Source organism: Haliotis rubra, unplaced genomic scaffold (genome assembly GCF_003918875.1).
Source record: "Haliotis rubra isolate DU_JTF1 unplaced genomic scaffold, ASM391887v1 Scf39, whole genome shotgun sequence".
NCBI lineage: Eukaryota > Metazoa > Mollusca > Gastropoda > Lepetellida > Haliotidae > Haliotis > Haliotis rubra.
In genome coordinates this window covers 2,779,250-2,794,390 of record NW_025767068.1, presented here as the reverse complement: position 1 = coordinate 2,794,390, position 15,141 = coordinate 2,779,250, and the positions used below count along the sequence as shown (strand labels likewise).

Here is a 15,141-nt window from a genome sequence, read left to right as displayed (position 1 = left end):
AAGCACTGTCGCTTACACAGCACTTATTCACATGTCCCTAAATATGTAACAAACTATGTACAGTAACAGGTTACCGAGCCCAGGTTAACGACTATTGTGTACGATGATGCCCGTTCAACACATGTTCGCATAACGAACCTGACGTTTTTCAGAATTATGACATGATATGTTTTAGCGCTTTTTTTGTGCTGTCAACACATTGTTGACTACTGTATGCGGTTGGCTGCGGTTATCTTACCCCTTCATCTCTATGAGCGATGGGCACACTGTGATACAACTGAACCAGTGTCAGTTTAACGTTGAGTAGACCAAACTCAGTCAGTCACTCATCGACTGTTGTCACTTCTTTATAACTTACCTCATGGGGCCACGGGTGACCACTTACACCATGGTTCTGTATAGCCAAGCTATAGACGTGTGCCGTGAATCAGACACTGGCAAGTTTTTTTTAAAGCTCTTCAACCCTAAAAAGTGTGCGCTCGTGCGTGCGTGCGTGCATGTGTTTGTTGTTGAACGGTACATCATTCCTTATTCAAGCAACTTGACTGCAACCTGTACATAATGAAGTCTGGACTACACAATCCACTGATTGATATATCGTGATCCACCCAAGTGACGAGTCTGACCACCCGGTCCGTATAGGCTGCTTGTAATTACAACCTGAAATCCCGCAATGTGGGGAACAGCTGATTGTACACTGTGTCGGATAATACGACCAATACGGGCACATCAGCTGTTGTATACCGAAAAATTAATGGACCTGTTCATTTATATATAACTTTCCATGTGTATATTCCGAGTCAGGTTTACTCAGGATATTGTGTAACAATTCTCAATCAGAAATATGTTTGAAACATTTATTTTATTCACAATTCCCAACCTTGATCTTCGTGTTAACAACTGTTGGTATTAGGTAAACACGTACACGCGAGTACTAGCAGTATGTATATCGAAATTGATCCCCTGACCCTTGTGGTTCGGGATAACGGAGTTCGAACATATTTAATATCACAAATTTATCAACTCTCTTCCGTTTCTTTGTCAATTCTGTCAAGTTGGAAGATCAAAAGTCGGTTTGGTTTCATATCTCCAACGGTGACGCATAGTCGAAGGTCAGAGGTCAAGGCCACTCCCTGTGGATGCTGAACTCCATGAAGCGAGGTGACTATATGACAGCTAAACCGTCCAAGTTCGTCGAACACAGACACGCGGCTGTTGTACTGATCTGCGACAAGTATATTGTTATGGCTGTCCGTGCACACACCATGAGGAAACCGGAAACATCCATCACTGCGCCCGTACTTGCCAAAGCTACGGACAAAATTTCGGTTTCTATCGAACACTTTGATGGAATGGTTGCCGCTGTCGCTGACGATAATGTTCCCGTTGGCAGACACGGCGACGTACCTAGGGTTCTTGAATTGCAGATGCTCCCCTATGTAAGCAACGACCTTGCCACCATTTACGTCATGAATTGATACTCTGTTGGCAACATCATCTGTTACGATGACGGTGCTGTCCCCAACGTTTGTTATACCACAGGGAGATTTAAAGAAACCGTTTCCAAACCTTTTCAAAACGTTACCCCATGTTTTACACACAATAACAACACTCTGAGATTTTCGGGACGTAACAGCGATTTTCTCTGAGCCGATATCCGTCGCCCCCCATGGCTCAGATACATCGTCCGCTGCGTACACACAACCCACCACACCACTAGACGTAAACACCTTGAGCTTACTACAGATCATATCAGTGACGACCAGATCGCCATTACCCATAACTCCCACGTCTGTCGCGTGATGAAGCTGTCCGGATTGACTTCCGGTTTGACAGAATTTCACCCTCGAGCCAGGCTGCTCGTCCTCGTTGTATTCACTACGCAGCTTGTACGTATCTTCTGGAGCGATGGACGGAGTGTCGTCAACGTCGTGGGGTGTGCATGTCTTCCGTGCTGGTTCTGTTGCGTGTTCCTCCTCCTCATCATCGAACAACACGATGGTACCATGTCCGAACGAGACTTTTTTCCTTGTAGGCATATTGTCATGTCTCTCCGTCGATTCCTCGGGGATTGTGGGGCTCCCGTGAACATGTTCGTAGCTGATACAGTCAACCGTTGTCATCACCTGTTTGTTAGAAATAATTGTATGAAATCATTTTGTGAATATGAAAAAATGACCAAAACGTCGATAGTGACCCATTATTCCTCCGTATTATTATGTCCATTACATGTAAGACGAACATGACTATTTTGGAACACTGTCATAGCTCATGTGTGTGGACGCAATCTTGTTTTACCATCTTTAGTGGTAGACTAGCCTTGTTTTAAAGCATTCGCTCGTCTCGACGTCGGGGTTACATTCCCGAAATGTCTACATTTTAACACGTTGTCCTCCGGTGTGATATTGCTTGACCGTTGTTAAAAATGGCGTTTAACAATGCCCAGTCACTCGTTGGATAGATTATATTTAAGAGACATGCACACAATGCATCTCTTTAATTCGAGGCCTCGTGGAAATCGTAACGACAACGACCTTCGACACACGATGTCTCGCCCTAAACGATGCATGAATTTAACGTAGATCTACATAACATACATACATTCATAGTCACTTGTGGAAAAGGGACATTTTACACAAACCATAAACAACACTGAAACAAGTTTCAAGTATATCGTTTATCCTTCAATTCATCATGAAAAATATTAGCTTACCTTTTGAAACAGTCCTTATTTCATGGACAAATATGACGTGTCAGATCCTGGGCGGGCTATTCCGGGTCCTTGTATGAAATGGTCAGTGTTCCCGCTCCTGGTCAAGCTCCCCAGCGTCGCGACAACTGAGCGTTCAGAAGATACTAAACCTGTACCACTTTAACAACACGACGTGACATCATTTCATTCCGGTTTCCTAAACCGGTTTCTTAACGAACCTTTCTTCACTGTCCACCCCATTACATTTAAAAATGCTTTCCTGTCTGCTATCTCAAGTATTTTAACATGTCATCTCAGTATATGTTTTTTGTTAGATAATAACATGGTCAAATGAAAGTTTTGGCATTTCAAATTTAGTTTTATCTAATGGGTGAAACCGGTTTTGAAAGCTGATATTAAAGATTTGAAAGAGCCCAGCCATGAGTGACGAGCTAGATAGGACATGACCTTTGAACTCCACACACTTGGCGTCGTGGATGTAAACAAAGATACCAGCAACACTTGACATGCGCAGATCTCATGTTTCTGATAAACAATACCCGGTTATTTCACGGAAACCGAATATCAGTGGTCTACCCTATCATGGCTGCGGATAAAAGTGTGTTTTACAGACAGTGATTACAAAACAAATTAGAACATAGCCGATGTGGTAATTATAAAAGGCAGATATGCCAGAGCAAACATCCTTTGTTTTATTTAAAGATCACGTTGAGGGAAAGCTAATTATGATGTTACATAATACATTCGACTTTGATTAATCACTCTTATAAAACAGTCATATGTGACGTGGCTGCGTGTGTGTTTTGTGTGTTGTTCATGCTGTCAATCCCATGATTCAAAGGCCTCCGTGGTGTAGTGGTTAGAGCGTCCGCCCGGAGAGCGGAAGGTCGCGGGTTCGATCCCCGACCGCGTCATACCAAAAGACGTTAAAATATGGTACTTGTTGGTCCCTGCCTGGCGCTCGGCATTAATGGGTACAACAAGGACTGGTCGGCTCGGAGTCATTATAATGTGTATGAGTGGGGTATTCATGCTTCACTGCGGCATGTTGTGAAGCCCATTTCTGGTGTCCCCCGCCGTGATGTTGCTGGAATATTGCTAAAAGCGGCGTAAAACCAAACTCAGTCAGTCAGTCAGTCACTGCGGCATGATATCTCAGTGGGCTAGCACTATAAAACAAGCTTCAGTCTGGGCTAGTACAAGCAGCCGCACATACACATACACACGCATGCACGTCGTCATATGAGCGAAATATTCTCAAGCACGACGTTAAACCCAATTCCACCACAACCACCATGATTGAAACTCGGCCTTTTACTGGCCGCGCCACAGTGCAAGTGTGTTTAATGGTTCCTGTCTAAACTCAACTACAGTCATTATTAACGTGGGTGCAAGCCAGTGAAGGATTGTTATTGACGTACGAAATTGACGATATGAGTTTCTGAGAGGTCAGGTTAAACAGTCACGAGGTCAGGCCAACGTGACAGTGATAATGAAGGGTCGCCGCAAGTACCTGTGACCTGGGACACTCGTTTTATGACTTAAACAGCCATATTAATCACGAGATTAATGGTGTCACCCTTCGTGAAATGGCAGGAATATTGCTAAAAGCGGCGTAAAACCATACTCACTCACTCACTTTTACATATGGCGTCTCTCACACTAGTGCATGTGTCCTACACCACACTGTTATCTATGACACCTTAAGCGCTGGTACATGTGCCCTACTCCACACTGTTATCTATGACACCTTAAGCACTGGTACATTTGTCCTACACCACACTGTTACCTATGACGCCTCTCACACTGGTGCATGTGCCCTTCTGCATACTGTTATCTATAACGTCTCTCACACTGGTGCATGTGCCCTGCTGCATACTGTTACCTGTAACGTCTCTCACACTGGTGCACGTGCCCTACTGCATGCTGTTATGTGTGACGTGTCTCACACTGGTGCATGTGCCCTGCTCAATACTGTTACCTATAACGCCTCTCACACTGGTGCATGTTCCCTAGTGCATACTGTTACCTGTAACGTCTCTCAAACTGGTGCATGTGCACTGCTGCATACTGATACCTGTAACGTCTCTCACACTGATGCATGTGCTCTGCTGCATACTGTTACCTGTAACGCCTCTCACACTGGTGCATGTGCCCTGCTCCATACTGTTACCTGTAACGTCTCTCACACTGGTGCATGTGCCCTACATCATACTGTTACCTGTAACATCTCTCACACTGGTGCATGTGCCCTACTGCATACTGTTACCTGTAACGTCTCTCACACTGATGCATGTGCCCTGCTGCATACTGTTACCTGTAACGTCTCTCACACTGGTGCATCTGCCCTGCTGCATACTTTTACCTGTAACGCCTCTCACACTGGTGCATGTGCCCAACTGCATACTGTTACCTATAACGTCTCTCATACTCGTGCATGTGCCCTGCCCGTTACCTATAACGCCTCTCACCCCCTGCACCTGTAGCACCTCACACTGGTGCATGTGCCCCTGCTGCATCCACTGGTGCATGTGCCCTACTGCACCGCTGTTACCTGTAACGTCTCTCTCACACTGGTGCATGTGCCCTTTCCTGCATACTGTTACCTGTAACGTCTCTCACACTGGTGCATGTGCCCTGCTGCATACTGTTACCTGTAACGTCTCTCACACTGGTGCATGTGCCCTACTCCATACTGTCACCTATAACGTCTCTCACACTGGTGCATGTGCCCTAGTGCATACTGTTACCTGTAACGTCTCTCACACTGGTGCATGTTCCTACATCATCATGTTACCTGTAACGTTCTCACACTGGTGCATGTGTACACACCTGTAACATCTCACACTGGTGCATGTGCCCTGCTGCATACTGTTACCTGTAACGTCTCTCACACTGGTGCATGTGCCCTATTGTGCATACTGTTACCTGTAACGTCTCTCACACTGGTGCATGTGCCCTGCTGCTGCATACTGTTACCTGGTGCATGCCCTAACGTCTCTCACACTGGTGCATGTGCCCTGCTGCATACTGTTACCTATAACGTCTCTCACACTGGTGCATGTGCCCTACTGCATACTGTTACCTATATCGTCTCTCACACTGGTACATGTGCCCTACTGCATACTGTTACCTATAACGTATCTCACACTGGTGCATGTGCCCTAGTGCATACTGTAACCTATAACATCTATCACACTGGTGCATGTGTCCTACTGCATACTGTTACATATAACGCCTCTCACACTGGTGCATGTGCCCTACTGCATACTGTATCCTATAACGCCTCTCACACTCGTACATGTGCCCTGCTGCATACTGTTACCTGTAACGTCTCTCACACTGATGCATGTGCCCTGCTGCATACTGTTACCTGTAACGTCTCTCACACTGGTGCATGTGCACTGCTGCATACTGATACCTGTAACGTCTCTCACACTGATGCATGTGCTCTGCTGCATACTGTTACCTGTAACGCCTCTCACACTGGTGCATGTGCCCTGCTCCATACTGTTACCTGTAACGTCTCTCACACTGGTGCATGTGCCCTACATCATACTGTTACCTGTAACATCTCTCACACTGGTGCATGTGCCCTACATCATACTGTTACCTGTAACACCTCTCACACTGGTGCATGTGCCCTGCTGCATACTGTTACCTGTAACGTCTCTCACACTGGTGCATGTGCCCTGCTCCATACTGTCACCTATAACGTCTCTCACACTGGTGCATGTGCCCTAGTGCATACTGTTACCTGTAACGTCTCTCACACTGGTGCATGTGCCCTACATCATAATGTTACCTGTAACATCTCTCACACTGGTGCATGTGCCCTGCTGCATATTGTTACATATAACGTCTCTCACACTGGTGCATGTGCCCTGCTCCATACTGTTACCTGTAACGTCTCTCACACTGGTGCATGTGCCCTACATCATAATGTTACCTGTAACATCTCTCACTCTGGTGCATGTGCCCTACATCATACTGTTACCTGTAACATCTCTCACACTGGTGCATGTGCCCTACTGCATATTGTTACCTGTAAGGTCTCTCACACTGGTGCATGTGCCCTACAGCATACTGTTACCTATAACGTCTCTCACACTGGTGCATGTGCCCTACTGCATACTGTTACCTATAACGTCTCTCACACTGGTGCATGTTCCCTAGTGCATACTGTTAGCTGTAACGTCTCTCACACTGGTGCATGTGCCCTGCTGCATATTGTTACATATAACGTCTCTCACACTGGTGCATGTGCCCTGCTGCATACTGTTACCTATATCGTCTCTCACACTGGTACATGTGCCCTACTGCATACTGTGACCTATAACGTATCTCACACTGGTGCATGTGCCCTAGTGCATACTGTAACCTATAACATCTATCACACTGGTGCATGTGTCCTACTGCATACTGTTACATATAACGCCTCTCACACTGGTGCATGTGCCCTACTGCATACTGTATCCTATAACGTCTCTCACACTGGTGCATGTCCCCTACTGCATACTGTTACCTGTGTTACCTGGTGACATCTGTTACCTATAACGTCTCTCACACTGGTACATTTGTCCTACTTCATACTGTTATCTATGACGCCTCTCACACTGGTGCATGTTCCCTAGTGCATACTTTTACCTATAACGCCTCTCACACTCGTGCATGTGCCCTGCTTCATACTGATACCTGTAACGTCTCTCACACTGGTACATTTGTCCTACTCCATATTGTTATCTATGACGCCTCTCACTCTGTTGCATGTGCCCTACAGCATACTGTTATCCATGACGTCTCTCACACTGGTACATTTGTCCTACTTCATACTATTATCTATGACGCCTCTCACACTGGTGCATCTGCCCTAGTGCATACTTTTACCTATAACGCCTCTCACACTCGTACATGTGCCCTGCTTCATACTGATACCTGTAACGTCTCTCACACTGGTACATTTGTCCTACTCCATATTGTTATCTATGACGCCTCTCACTCTGTTGCATGAACCCTACAGCATACTGTTATCCATGACGTTTCTCAGACTGGTGCATGTGCCCTACTCCACAATGTTACTTATAACGTCACTAACGTTGGTTCATTTGCCGAACAGCTTACAGTTACCTATAACGCCTGTCATACTCGTGCATGTGCCCTACTCAATACTGTTATCTATAATGTCTCTCACACTGGTGCATTTGTCCTACTCCATACTGTTATCTATAACGTCTCTCACACTGGTGCATTTGTCCTACTCCATACTGTTATCTATAACGTCTCTCACACTGGTGCATTTGTCCTACTCCATACTGTTATCTATAACGTCTCTCACACTGGTGCATTTGTCCTACTCCATACTGTTATCTATGACGCCTCTCACTCTGTTGCAAGTGCCCTACAGCATACTGTTATCCATGATGTTTCTCAGACTGGTGCATGTGCCCTACTCCACAATGTTACTTATAACGTCACTGACATTGGTTCATTTGCCCAACAACTTACAGTTACCTATAACGCCTCTCATACTCGTGCATGTCCCCTACAGCATACTGTTACCTACAACGCCTCTCATACTCGTACATGTGCCCTAATGCATACTGTTACCTATAACGCCTCTTATACTCGTGCATGTGCCCTACAGCACACTGTTACCTATAACGCCTCATACTCGTACATGTGCAATACAGCATACTGTTACCTATAACGCCTCTCATACTCGTGCATGTGCAATACAGCACACTGTTACCTATAACGTCTCTCACACTCGTGCATGTCCCCATCTGCATACTGTTACCTTTAACGCCTCTCACACTGGTGCATGTGTCCTACAGCACACTGTTACCTATAACGTCTCTCACACTCGTGCATGTGATCAACTGCATACTGTTACCTATAACGCCTCTCATACTCGTGCATGTGCCCTACAGCACACTGTTACCTATAACGCCTCTCATACTCGTGCATGTACACAACTGCATACTGTTACCTATAACGCCTCTTATACTCGTGCATGTGCCCTACAGCACACTGTTACCTATAACGCCTCTCATACTCGTACATGTGCAATACAGCATACTGTTACCTATAACGCCTCTCATACTCGTGCATGTACACAACTGCATACTGTTACCTATAACGCCTCTTATACTCGTGCATGTGCCCTACAGCACACTGTTACCTATAACGCCTCTCATACTCGTGCATGTGCCCTACAGCACACTGTTACCTATACGCCTCTCATACTCGTACATGTGCAATACAGCATACTGTTACCTATAACGCCTCTCACACTGGTGTATGTGCCCAACTGCATACTGTTACCTATAACGTCTCTCATACTCGTGCATGTGCCCTACTACTTATTGTTACCTATAACGCCTCTCACACTCGTCCATGTGCACTACTGCACATTGTTACCTATAGCACCTCTCACACTGGTGCATGTGCCCCACTACATACTGTTACCTATATCGTCTCTCACACTGATGCATGTGCCCTACTGCATATTGTTACCTATAACGCCTCTCACACTGGTGCATGTGCCCTACTACATACTGTTACCTATAACGTCTCTCACACTCGTGCATGTGCCCTACTGCATATTGTTACCTATAACGTCTCTCACACTGATTCATGTGCCCTACTGCATATTGTTACCTATAACGTCTCTCACACTGGTGCATGTGCCCTACTTTATATTGTTACCTATAACGCCTCTCACACTGGTGCATGTGTCCTACTGCATATTGTTACCTATAGCGCCTCTCACATTGGTGCATGTGCCCTACTGCATATTGTTACCTATAACGTCTCTCACACTGGTACATGTGCCCTACTGCATATTGTTACCTATAGCGCCTCTCACATTGGTGCATGTGCCCTACTACATACTGTTACCTATAACGCCTCTCACACTGGTACATTTGTCATACTCCATACTGTTATCTATGACGCCTCTCACTCTGGTGCATGTGCCCTACTGCATACTGTGACCTATAACGTATCTCACACTGGTGCATGTGCCCTACTGCATACTGTAACCTATAACATCTATCACACTGGTGCATTAGTCCTACTGCATACTGTAACCTATAACGCCTCTCACACTGGTGCATGTGCCCTACTTCATACTGTAACCTATAACGTCTCTCACACTGGTGCATGTGTCCTACTGCATACTGTAACCTATAACGCCTCTCACACTGGTGCATGTGCCCTACTTCATACTGTAACCTATAACGTCTCTCACACTGGTGCATGTCCCCTACTGCATACTGTTATCTATGACGCCTCTCACACTGGTACATTTGTCATACTCCATACTGTTATCTATGACGCCTCTCACTCTGGTGCATGTGCCCTACTGCATACTGTTACCTATAACGTCTCTCATACTGGTACATTTGTCCTACTTCATACTATTATCTATGACGCCTCCCACACTGGTGCATCTGCCCTAGTGCATACTTTTACCTATAACGCCTCTCACACTCGTGCATGTGCCCTGCTTCATACTGATACCTGTAACGTCTCTCACACTGGTACATTTGTCCTACTCCATATTGCTATCTATGACGCCTCTCGCTCTGTTGCATGTGCCCTACAGCATACTGTTATCCATGACGTCTCTCACACTGGTACATTTGTCCTACTTCATACTATTATCTATGACGCCTCTCACACTGGTGCATCTGCCCTAGTGCATACTTTTACCTATAACGCCTCTCACACTCGTACATGTGCCCTGCTTCATACTGATACCTGTAACGTCTCTCACACTGGTACATTTGTCCTACTCCATACTGTTATCTATGACACCTCTCACTCTGTTGCATGTGCCCTACAGCATACTGTTATCCATGACGTTTCTCAGACTGGTGCAGGTGCCCTACTCCACAATGTTACTTATAACGTCACTAACGTTGGTTCATTTGCCGAACAGCTTACAGTTACCTATAACGCCTCCTCATACTCGTGTACGTGCCCCACTCCATACTACCGTTATCTATAATGTCGTCTCTCACACTGGTGCATTTGTCCTACTCCATACTTGTTACCTATAACGTCTCTCACACTGGTGCATTTGTCCCACTGCATACTTGTTATCTATAACGTCTCCTCACACTGGTGCATTTGTCCCATACTGCATACTGTTATCTCATAACGTCTCACACTGCATTTGCATTTGTCTCACACTGGTACATGTGCCCCATAATTCTGTTATCTATGACGCCTCCTCACTCTGCTTCGTAAGTGCCCTACATACCGTTATCCATGATGTTTCTCAGACTGGGGCATGTGCCCTACTCCACAATGTTACTTTTTATAACGTCACTGACATTGGTTCATTTGCCCAACAATCCTATAACGCCTACAGTTACCTATAATAACGCCTCTCATACTCGTGCATGTCCCTACAGCATACTGTTACCTACAACGCCCTCTCATATACTCGTGTGCGTACATGTGCCCTACTGCATACTGTTACCTATAACGCCTCTATACTCGTGCATGTGCTCCTACACTGGTACCTATAACGCCTCATACCCTACACTGCAATGCATACTGTTACCTTATAACGCCTCTCACACCTGGTGCATGTGCCCTACAGCATACTGTTACCTATAACGCCTCTCCTCACACTGCCCTAATGCATGTTACCCCCTCTCATACTGCATACTGTTACCTATAACGCCTCTCACACTGGTGCATGTGCATACCTACAGCACACTGGCGTACCTATAACGCCTCTATAACGGCGTACACTCGTGCATGTGTCTCAACTGCATACCGTTACCTATAACGCCTCTCATACTGGTGCATGTGCCCTACTGCATACTGTTACCTATAACGCCTCTCACACTGGTGCATGTGCCCTACTGCATACTGGTTACCTATAACGCCTCTTCATACTCGGTGCATGTGCCCTACAGCACACCTGTTACCTATAACGCCTCTCCACACTGGTACATGTGCCCTACAGCATACTGTTACCTATAACGCCTCACACTGGTGCATGTGTCTCAACTGCATACCGTTACCTATAACGCCTCTTACACTGGTGCATGTGCCCCACTGCATACTGTTACCTATAACGCCTCTCACCTACTCTGGTGCATGTGCCCTACTGCATACCGTTACCTATAACGCCTCTCACACTGGTGCATGTGCCCTACAGCATACCGTTACCTATAACGCCTCTCACACTGGTGTATGTGCCCAACTGCATACTGTTACCTATATCGTCTCTCACACTCAGCATGCCCCACTCTCTCATACTCGTGCATGTGCCCCACACTCGTAACCTATAACATCTATCACACTGGTGCATGGTGTACATTAGGTCCCACTTCATACCATATTATCTATGACGCCTCACACTGATGCATCTGCATACTTTTACCTATAACGCTCTCACACTCGCATAAAAGCTACTTTATTGTTACCTATAACGCCTCACACTCACACTTCGTCCATGTGCACTACTGCACATTGTTACCTTATAGCACCTCTCACACTGGTACACCACTTCATACTATTATCTATGACGCCTCACACTGTGCATATAACGCCTGCCCCACTACATACGTCTCACACTTACCTATATCGCCTCTCACACTGATGTATGTGCCCTTGGGGACTGCATATTGTTACCTATAACGTTGGTCTCAGCTTACACACTGGTGCATGTGCCCTAATTCATACTGTTATCTATAAACGTCTCTCACACTGTTACCTATAACGTCTCTCACACTGGTGCATTCGTGCATGTGCCCTACTGCATATTGTTACCTATAACGTCTCTCACACTGGGATCTTCATGTGCCCTACTCCATATTGTTACCTATAACGTCTCCTCACACTGGTGCATGTGCCCCCATAATTGTTATCTATGACGTGCATACTGTTACCTATAATCGCCTTCTCACACTGGTGCATGTGTCCTACTGCATATTGATTACCTATAGCGCTCTCCTCACATGCTGCCACTGGTGCATGTGCCCTACTGCACTATTGTTACCTATTACGCTCTCATACTCGCATATCCCGGCACACTGTAACGTCTCTCACACTGGTACATGTGCCCTACTGCATATTGTTACCTATAGCGCCTCTCACATTGGTGCATCTGCCCTACTGCATACCGTTACCTATAACTGTAACGTCTCGCAATACAGCACTGGTACATTGCATGTCCTACTTCATACTTACCTTATCACACTGGTGCATGTGACGCTCTCCCACACTGGTGCATCTGCCCTAAGTGCATACTTTTACCTATAACGCCTCTCACATGTGCTCCGCAGCACACTGTTACATGTGCCCTGCTTCATACTGATACCTGTAACGTCTCTCACACTGGTACACACTTTGTCCTACACTCATATTGCCATTCCTTTGACGCTCTCTGGTGCATCCCACTCTGTTGCATGTGCCCCTCACAGCATACCGTGTTATCCGTAACGCCTCTCACACTGGTACATTTGTCCTCACTTCATACTCGTGCTTACAGCTATGACGCCTCTCACACTGGTGCATCTGCCCTAGTGCATACTTTTACCTATAACGCCTCTCACACTGTGCAATACATGTGCCCTGCTTCATAACTGTATACTGATACCTATAACGTCTCACACTGGTACTGTTACATAACGTGCTCACTCGCTGTGCATACTGTTACCTATAACGCCTCACACTCGTCTGTGCACTGCAGATGTGCGCCTCTCACACTGCATACCCCACTACATACCGTTACCTATCGTCTCTCACACGCCCCAATTATAACGCCTCACACTGGTGCATGTGCCCTACTACATACCTCGTTACCTGTAACGTCTCTCACACTGGTGCATTTACCCAATTCCATACTGTTATCTATGTCTACCTGGTAACCCATACCGTTATCTCGCCCTCACACTGGTGCATGTGCCCTACATCATACTCGTTACCTGTAACATCTCTCTCACACTGGTGCATTTGTCGTGCCCTACTGTCATACTGACGCCTCTCACTCTGCTGTAAGTGCCCCACAGCCCGTTATCCATGATGTTTCTCAGACTGGTGCATGTGCCCTACTCCACACCCGTTACCTATAACGCCTCATACACTGGATACATGCTGCGCCCACACTACACTGTTACCTATAACGTCTTCATACTTGATGCATGTGCCCTGCTGCATACCTCGTTAGCTATAACGTCTCTCACACTGGTGCATGTGCACTGCTGCATACTCGTTACCTAACGTCTCACACTGGTGCATGTGCCCTACTGCATACTGTTACCTGTAACGTGTCTCACACTGGTGCATGTGCCCTACTCATATACCGTTACCTATAACGCCTCCTCACACTCTGTGCATGTGCCCTACTGCACACCGTTACCCAACGCCTCTCATACTGCGTACATGTGCCCGCACTGCATACTGTTACCTATAACTCCTCACACTGGTGCATGTGCCGTACAGCATACCGTTAACCCTATAACGCCTCTCACACTGGTACATGTGCCCTACACCTCGTACATACACGTTACCTATAACGTCTCTCACACTGGTGCATGTGCCCTCACTGCATACCGTTACCTTTAACGCCTCACACTGCTGGCATGTCCTACTGCATACCGTTACCTATAACGTCTCACACTGGTGCATGTGCCCTACTGCATACCGTTACCTATAACGTCTCTCACACTGGTGCATTGTGCCCTACAGCATACTGTTACCTATAACGCCTCCCCTCACACTGTTACATGTGCCCTACAGCATACTGTTACCTATAACGTCTCTCACACTGCGTGCATGTGCCCTACCACATACCGTTACCTATAACGTCTCTCACACTGGTGCATGTGCTCTGCTACTGCATACTGTTACCTATAACGCCTGTCATACTCGTGCATGTGCCCTACTCCATACTGTTATCTATAACGTCTCTCACACTGGTGCATTTGTCCTACTCCATACTGTTATCTATAACGTCTCTCACACTGGTGCATGTGCCCTATTGCATACTGTTACCTATAACGCCTCTCATACTCGTGCATGTGCCCTGCTGCACACTCGTTACCTGTAACGTCTCTCATACTGATGCATGTGCCCTACTCTATACTGTTACCTATAACGCCTCTCATACTGCTGTACATGTGCCCTGTTACCTATAACGCATCTCGTACCTCGTTACCTATAACGCCTCCCCTCATTTGCTGTTACCGCATGTGTTTACCGGCATACTGTTATCCCGTCCATAACTGCACTCTCACACTGGTGCATGTGCCCCAAGGCTACATACTGTTACCTATAACGTCTCTCACACTGGTGCATGTGCCCTACTGCATACTGTTACCTTATAACGCCTCTCATACTGGTGCATGTGCCCTACAGCCATACTTGTTACCTATAACGCCTCTCACACTGGTGCATGCCCT

The 15,141-nt window shown here is 46.4% G+C and overlaps 1 protein-coding gene across 1 annotated transcript; it reads right to left on the bottom strand.

Annotated features, from left to right (window-relative positions):
* Positions 1–843: 843 nt before the first annotated feature.
* On the bottom strand, positions 844–2,890 carry LOC124286714 (tripartite motif-containing protein 2-like). Its single transcript, XM_046723137.1, has 2 exons — positions 2,714–2,890; positions 844–2,126 (listed from the first exon to the last, which is right to left on the bottom strand). The coding sequence occupies exon 2, from the start codon at positions 2,121–2,123 to the stop codon at positions 1,020–1,022; it is 1,104 nt and encodes a 367-aa protein (XP_046579093.1). The 5' UTR covers positions 2,124–2,126; positions 2,714–2,890; the 3' UTR covers positions 844–1,019.
* Positions 2,891–15,141: the final 12,251 nt, after the last annotated feature.